The sequence below is a fragment of the Equus quagga genome, chromosome 6 (assembly GCF_021613505.1).
Source record: "Equus quagga isolate Etosha38 chromosome 6, UCLA_HA_Equagga_1.0, whole genome shotgun sequence".
In the NCBI taxonomy this organism is placed as follows: Eukaryota; Metazoa; Chordata; class Mammalia; order Perissodactyla; family Equidae; genus Equus; species Equus quagga.
Window position 1 is genome coordinate 133,739,656 of NC_060272.1, and position 8,193 is coordinate 133,747,848.

The 8,193-nt window shown below is 50.1% G+C and overlaps 2 protein-coding genes across 4 annotated transcripts in view; both read right to left on the reverse strand.

Annotated features, from left to right (window-relative positions):
- LOC124241394 (selenocysteine insertion sequence-binding protein 2-like) overlaps window positions 1-2,018 on the reverse strand; it is a 39,429-nt gene extending 37,411 nt beyond the window's left edge. For all 3 annotated transcript variants that reach the window (XM_046665158.1, XM_046665157.1, XM_046665159.1), the window contains exons 1-2: window positions 1,885-2,018; window positions 765-910 (exon numbers count right to left, since the gene is read on the reverse strand). In XM_046665158.1, the coding sequence (XP_046521114.1) occupies window positions 765-910; window positions 1,885-1,920 (182 nt within the window). In that variant the 5' untranslated portion in view covers window positions 1,921-2,018. The remainder of the gene's footprint in view (window positions 1-764; window positions 911-1,884) is intronic.
- Window positions 2,019-3,658: 1,640 nt separating this feature from the next.
- On the reverse strand, window positions 3,659-7,941 carry LOC124241086 (cyclin-dependent kinases regulatory subunit 2). The gene is made up of 3 exons (XM_046664654.1): window positions 7,874-7,941; window positions 5,195-5,322; window positions 3,659-3,987 (listed from the first exon to the last, which is right to left on the reverse strand). Exons 1-3 carry the CDS (start codon window positions 7,930-7,932, stop codon window positions 3,935-3,937), a joined length of 240 nt encoding a protein of 79 aa, XP_046520610.1. The 5' UTR covers window positions 7,933-7,941; the 3' UTR covers window positions 3,659-3,934.
- Window positions 7,942-8,193: the final 252 nt, after the last annotated feature.

Consider the following 8,193-nt stretch of genomic DNA (forward strand, 5'->3'; position numbering starts at 1 on the left):
TAAAGGTGATTCATGCCTTAAAAATAAATCCACAAGTAATCTACACAACTGTGTAAAAGGTTTAACATTTATTTTTCTAAATTCAACTAATAATGGAAACCATTTTGCAATTACCTAGAGAATGAATTTTGAGAAAGAAAAAAAATTTAAAGGACAACAAAAACCTTCTTTCAACTCAAATTCAGAAAAATTTATAATCAAAACTTGTAGAATCCATCTCCACAGGAAATAGGGTGAAAGCAAACCCAGCCATTTCCAAATTATTATCCACACACAGTGGCAGCTGTGGCCGCCAGCCCCACTCCTTCCCGGAGCAAGACTGTACATGCCACACCCTAAGACCCAAGGGCATGTTTGCTTATTGGGCTGTCCTTTGCCCCACTTCCTCCCCACACCCTTCTTACCATTTCAGCTCCTGTTAGATCCTACATAGTTTTAAACCGTATCCACAAATGAACCCGGAAACTGTATTTCCTACTAATAAACTCAACGCAGTCTCCGTACTTTCCTTGCCCAAAATAACTGCAAGATTTCGGAGAAAGAAAAGGTTTCGGAGAAAGAAAAGGAGAGCTGAAGCTCCAGTTTTGGTCCATGACACAGTTAAGTTGTGCTACTGGCTCAGACTCTTCTTGACTGAGGAGCATCTTCTCTAATCGCTCTGAGAACTTTAATGTGCTGGCTGCAGCACATTTCAAAGTCTAATCACCACTGAAGCCAAGAAACAAAGTCCCCAGGTAGGGCGGGACACGTGGAAGGATACATACTCAGGCACTGGTAGCTCCTGAACGCAGGGATAGTACGTGGCTGCACAGCTGGGGAACACGCGTGCTTCTGAAGACTCTGACCATGCCACGCTGAGCCCAGCAAATTTGGGGACAAACGGTTTGACATCTGCGGACAACTTGATGCCCTGAGGGAAAAAAGCGGGTTGTGGATACACACATTCTGAGACTGACCAAATGTAAACAAACAAAAAACCTAGAGTCGCTCTCTTCTAGCCGCTTCGGAAAGGCTAATCACGGTGCTGTTGTTCAAACGCTTCGCCTCATAAAGACAAGAACCTGTTTGCTGACAGTCTCTCCCCCAGTGAATTTTGTTTTACTAGGAAAAGCGGTCTACCAAATTTTGGAAGTGAGAAATAAGGAGGACTAGTTACAGTGGAAGTAAATTCCCAGCCAGAAGACACAGTCGGGAGCACAGCGGAGAGCGCACCCTTGCGTTGACTCGGAACACGGGCATGTCACCTCTCGGGCCGCGGTTCGGGATAACTGGGACCCGCGGAGCTGCCGGAAGTCAATACACAGAGACACCCGCGCAAGGCTCAGCGGGGGCGCTCACCGCACACTGCGGAAGTCTGTTTCCACTCGATTTCTCGAAAAACTTACAGAACGTTTGCTTTTCACTCACTGACCCACTAAGAATCTTGTTGAAAGCAAAAGCTAGCTTTGCCGGAAAATAATTCTATCGCCAGGAGCTCTTGGAACTTTAACTTAAAATTGTGTTTTTGTGTTCCTGTTTCCTTTAGATCCGTGCTAAGAGATTTGCTCCCACTGGCCGTCTCACACGCGCGGCAGTTAATTCACGTGGACGCCCGTTTATGCGCTCGCCAGGGCTCCTCCGCGGGGGACTGAGCCCGTCCGGCGGACCCGCCGCCTCACAGCACCGCAACGAGCGACTTCAGACAAGCCTCCCGTCCCGCGACAGCGGCGGCCGGCCCGGCGGAGAGCCCCCCGCAGCCTGGGGACGGAGCGGCCCCCTCGACCGCGGCCTCCGCCGCCCGTTTAACCGCGGGGGGTGGGCGCGCCGGGGCCAGTCCGCGCCGCCCGCCCCCGCCTGCGCCCGCGCCCCGTGCCGCCCCCCACCACTCCGGGCTCCGGTCCTCACCTCGCCCGCCGGCTCCCGCGGCCCCTCCGAGGCCATGGCAGCGGCTCGGACGAAGCCCAGCCCGGGAGGCCAGCAGCCCCGGTCGGCTGGCGGCGCAGACGCGCGGAGCGCCGCCTCCCCGCGCCTCCCCCCGGGTTTTCCGCCTTCGGAGCGGACGCCAGGAAGTGCGTCACACACCCGCGCCCCGGCCCGCCCCGCTTCCGGCCGGAAGTGCGCGCAGCGGCCGCTCTGGGCCCACGCGGGCGGCGGGTGGGGGCGCCCGTGTGCTGAGCGCGGGTTCTCCGGGACTGTTGGGAAGGGCGGCACGCTGGCCTGGACGAAAGCCCGTGCTCACGGTGGCGGGCACCTGGAGCCGGGGCGGGGCTGGGGCGGCTTGGCGACGTGGAGGACTGCGTACCCGCTGGTCCTGCGACCTGGCAAGCCAGCCAGACAGGGAGTGCTCAGCTTGCGGGAACGCGAAGCCCAGGAAACCTTCAGCGCTGCGCGGTCCTCTCAGCGGACAGCTGGACAGCATGTGCCGGGAAAGGGAGATGGACAGTGGTGGGGCTTCGCGCTGCAGGGAAGCCGCGCACAGGGCAAGAGGCGTGGTAACGGCAGGGTGAGAAGGCACAGGGACGCGAGCACTCCGAGTAGGGGAGGGGCGGCGGCGACGATCCTCTGGCTGGTGGGTCTGCGGGAAGGTGCGGGCAGTGTAGGCTGTTTGACCACGGGGCTAATTGTAGGTTTCCTCGGTCTCTTGCCGGGAGACTTGGTTAGAGTGACTACCAGGTATTTCAAACAGGGAATGCAGGCAGCTCCAGTTATCCAAGTTTCCTTCTGTGCGGGTCGCACAGGTCGATTAAACACACCTCGAACCACCCACCTCCAGGGTGGGGAGAGGCCTGGAGTCTGGCAGTAATCAATGCTGAAGATTGAGGGGGGATGTCACCCCTCCCTCTCAACACTCTCCCGTGTACCCTAAAGGATGACGTTTACTTAACAATTCAGGCACCTTTCTGTGGGCTTGCTAACCCTAGACCTCTAGCTGATGGGTCCCCGGGGGCAGGGATAAGTTCTAGGCCGCTGCTCATCCCCTTAAGTATTTATCCCCTTAAGTATTTATCGTGCTCAGTACGTGTAAAGGCGTCCCTTTCTAAAGAGAGGGGCATACAAAGGACCACCAGACCGAGGCGCTGGCGTGTGCTTATGTTTACTGGCAGCTCATTTAAAAGGTTTCTCCAGCATAGCAATGAGGATAAATTGCCTGTGTTCGCATTAACTCTAAAATATTTCCCCAGCAGCTAAAAAGGCTATTTAACAGACACAAAATATACACGGCATGAAGGGTGCCTTACAGTGCTTTTGGACTTCTAAAAATGCTGTGACGTTTTATAAGAAACATTATCCCCACTTGGTTCATGGAGAAAAGGAGAAACAGGGTTAAGTGGTTTCTTCCAAGGCCCTAGATGTGGCAGTTTTTAGATAAGTGGAAGCAGCCCAGAGAGTATTAAGTTCAGCTTTCCTTCAAGTGGAGATTCTAGACAATTCTCTAGGAACTAGACTAACAACAGAGCTATAAAATCAACTTTGTTTCTATTAAACTTATCCCTGGTTCTTAGTTTCTTCATAAGTGAATTTAAATGGTACCCTCATCACACCAAGCTATTTTAAACCCAATTAATAACATTTCTTTACCGTAAGTTTCCTTCTCAGTAAAACTGTAAAACTGAAACCATGCAACAACCTCAGCAGTCACAAATTATCCTTAATAAACCTCAATAACTTCAAACAGGGATAAATGCAACATACAAACTTTATTTAAACAGAAGTAACAGGTAAAGTCAAACAGGCACTTACATTAAGAGAAACACCGACCAGAAGAAATTTAAACACCTTACAGTAACCTACTTGCAGTTGCATTTAACTGAGCTCTGTTGCTGTGAAGAATACAGCTCATGCACAGGTATGGATGAACAATTTGTACATTTTTCAAGTATTCACTGAATACTACCTTATATACACATATACATTAAATTTGAAAAAGATTTAATTGACAATGCCCAGATATACTTCATTTTTGTTGATCTTTTGGAAGAGGTCGTCTAAAGAGAAGAATATGTGGTTCTGTGGAAAGAAAATATTTTATATAATTTTAAAATATGTTAATTTTCATTCATTCAACAAAGATTTCTCAATTGGACCAAAATAAAATAAAATAAATCTATGGTCAATGTTACTTATTGAGGTGTTTGAAATGAATATTGCTTCAAAGTCACTGTCAACAGTGAACAAAAGAAAGCAACCTAAGGATGAAACTATGGAGAAAAGAGATGCTAAGTAGAGAGGCTACTTTGGGGAGAATGCTTTCTACCTTTAGAACCTCAATTCCAGTGAAAAGCAAAGAGAAGGGTAACTGTGGAGAAAAGACACCTAACATCTCATTCCAAAACCACCAGCTTATAAAAATGCAGGTCCCAGAGGTCCAGCCCCATAGTTTCTGTTTCAGCAGGTTGGGGCCAGGAACCTACAGTTAAGTTCCTCAAGTTGCTTTTGTGTTATCTAGAGAAAGACCTCTTGAACTCTAATACAATTACTGACCCAATCCCAAGGAAGTTAGGAGTTTTCTGCTGCTGCTACTTTTTTTAACAAGAGCAGAAAGCAAAATAGCTTTAGTTCCACCTAGTTTGGCTTCTACAGTTCTCATTTTGTTCTAAGCATTATAAATCCTTTAAGTTAGATGTAATGATAACCCAGAAGTAGAATTTAAGCCCACAAAGTTGAGTCTAGTTTACTATTTAGTACCTAGTAAAACTCTCTGGTAAATACCACCTAACAGCATAAGCACTCATAAAGCATAACAGTAGCACATTTGAGTTCACTCACATGTCATCTCATTTAAACTTAACGTGGTAGATACCAATTATCCTTCAATAGAAAGCCAAAGGAAAAGACAAACCACTTCAAATTGCATCAATTTCTACACATAGAACTTAAGGACACTTAAGTTGTCTTAAAATAAATTTATAGTTTTCAAAGAGGGGACACCAGAATTCTAAATATGGTAAAATACTTAGGATACTATGAACAATGATACATTTTAAACTTCAACAAAATAGCCTATATTTTGACTTGCTATTTTTGCAGGTAGAATAATGCACTATTTTCAGTTGTGGTATTTTATTTACTATAAAATTGGAACCGAACCCTCTCTAAAGAAAGGAATCAGACATTCAAAGATAGTCAACCTTATCAGTTACTTTGAGATTTTATTCAATGTCAGTACTACTAAAACTCTTCAACAACCACAACTATTGAATTCAGTTGACCTTACCTGGCTCGTGAATCATGTAATGAACCCAGCCTAGACTCTGTTGGACACCAAGTCTCCTCCACTCCTCTTCAGACATCAGATGGGTTTTGGGTACTTGTTTGGAAAGTTCTCTGGGTAACATGACATGCCTGTTAAAAGAGCGAAATATTAGTGCTCTATGTAAATATGCCTTTCCTAAAATTATAATCACTTTACATATGCATCTTTAGGATACTTAAAATTGACAGTTTTTGTCCTCAAAACAAAGTTCTTTAAAGCAACTCTGTTACATTACCATTGGTGTCAGTCTTGAAGACTAGCCTCTATACCTTTAATTCTGATTTTTGATGGCCTATGTTCAAATTAGAGAGATAAGAATATGAAGTCCAAAAGCAGAAGGCCTTTTACTTAGGATTAACTTTTTTCCCCTAGCAGAGGCTCCTTGCTATTTGTCTCAATCTTCTTCAGGAATAGAACCCCAAAAATGAATTGGGGCACATGGAATCTAAAACATCACAGCCTCCCCTGCAGCTCCCTCTGGTCACAGGACTAAATCCTGACCAATAGGACATAAACAAAAATATGCAACTTAAAGAAAGTATACTCAAAAGAACAGCCCAACTCTTCTTTTTTTCTCCTTTCTGTTGGTTACGACGAGGCAGACTAACATGACCAGGGAGACAGAGAAGCCATCTAAGACCACAGACACAATTGTAATTCAGATGGGCTCTGACTGTAGAGCTGTCATCCCAAGCCCATGCAGCCTTTTTCAGAAGAGGGTAAAAACCCAATTTGTTACAATTAATTTGGGCTTCCTATTACTCAACATTATACATTTGTAGTAGATACAAGTCCTTGTGTACTCCAGAAGTTGCTTTATACTTTGTTTAAAAATAAAAGCAAACACTAATTGCACATATACATGTACCTGCAACCTTACACACAGACTTTCAGCTTTCCAGTAAGTTACTGACCTATCTCTAACACTTTATCCAGATTTTTAGGAAGGCATGCAATATTCTTCAATGTCAAACCATCAAGAATATGTACAATTGCACCCTCCGCTTCTTAAAAAAAATCTTCTTTATAAAGTCACAATTCCCAGCCCCATTTTCTTCGTTATCAGTAGCAGTAATAGTTTACGCAGAGTCCTCCATAACCAGCAACTGAATTTTGTGACCAGTACAGTATCGACCTCTGAGTCTCTCCGGGGAGGGGGGGAGAATGGTGTAATCTGCTCACACTTCCTGGCACACAGGAAAACTGCACCCATAACTCATTGTAAGCACTAAGCTGTCATCAACTTAGGTTCTAGTCAGTGGCTGGTTAGTTAAGTACTAATTCGCAGGACAAAAGTGACCCTTAGAACAACATTTGCTATGTCACTAGATTGCCAGGAGGCCACCACGTCAAATTATGCTTACTATCACAGCTGGCAAAAATCATTTGAACCAATTCTTGAAGTCCATTCACGAAGGAACCTCAGCATAAGCAAAAGGAATAGGAAATTAAGTTTCTACAAAAGAGAAATCAAAGATGTAGATAATGCCTACTGGCAAAAACAAATACTAATTTTTGCCATTTACACTGCGCGCCGCACCACTATATACGAACCACCCTAGAGTCACCGCCGGCGGGGTCTGTCGGTGTAGCCTCCCTCTAAGAGCGCCTCTGGACATCAACCGCTGTCCTGCTTGACGGCGGGGGGCTTGGGCAGGAAAGACCAGCTCTACCCAAGACTGGATTCCAACATGCGACTTCAGACACGACGGGATTCCCGTCTACACACCGCCACACTCAAGCCACCCAGTCCCGCAGGCCGCAGCTCCCACCGCGCAGGCGGCACGCCCAAGGCTTATCAACGACGCCGTCAGGACGTCTCAGTCCGCCTGGAGCCAGACGCGCTTCCGAGCGGCCCTCCAGTCTGGAGAGCCGTGACGTCCACAGCCGGGCTCGGGGTCGAAACCACGTGACTGCACATCACCCCGATGTGACCGGCCTAGGACTGTGCAGTGCGCAGTGACCACACACAAGAAGATGGACTGCACGTCTACCCACAGCCAGAAAAGCACGGCGCTTCTCCGGCCAGGAACAGGACAACCAGGCAGATAACACTAACTTACTACTAATCTTTACTTTTTCTCCTGCGAACGTGGGCCTTCAAGGTACCAGGGCACGAAAGCAAACCGGGCAGGCCGCCCGCCGTCACGTCCTCGCCCCACCAGCCTCCTGGAGGCCGGACCCCAGGGCCGGGCAGCAAACCGGCGCCGCGGCCGCCACCCCCGGACGCCACGCCCCCGCCGCCCCCGCGCTCCCCAGCTCAGCGGCCTCGACTCGCCACGCCGCTCGGCGGCACGTGACGTCGGCACCCAGACCCCACCCCCCCATGCCAGGGGTCCGCGGCCAACACACCCCGGCGGGGAAGGACCCGGGCCGCGGCGCCGCGACCCGCCTCACCGGACACCGCGCCACACCACCCCGCCCCGTCGGGCCCTCCGGCACCCCAGCTCCGCCGACGGCCGCCGCAGCACGGGAGCGCTCCCGCCCCGCCCGCCGAGGACCCGGCCCCGGCCGCCCTGTCCCGGTCCCCCGGGACAAAGGGCGGCGGCGGCGGCGGCGGCCGGCGCTCCCCGACCCCCGGCCTCTGACCCCGGCCCAGCGCGTCGAGCCCTCGGCCCCAGGCGCCGGCCGGCCGCTCACCGGTACTCGTAGTGTTCGTCGAAGTACTTGTCCGAGTAGTAGATCTGTTTGTGGGCCATCCTGCGGGCGGGGCGGGGCGGGGCGCGGCGCGGCGCGGCGCGGGACACGGGGCGCGAAAAGCGGGGCAGCAGGCCGCACGTCCGCGTCCGGCCAAGGCAACGGCTCGACTGCGACCAACCGACCGCAGGCCCAACGAGTCCCGTTTGAATCCGACATCCCGCCGCTGATTGGACGGCGGCGCCGACCAATCACCTTCCGCGCACACTGCGGGGCGGCCGGGGCCGGCTTCCAGCCTATCGTCGCCGCCCCTCCGCGGCGTT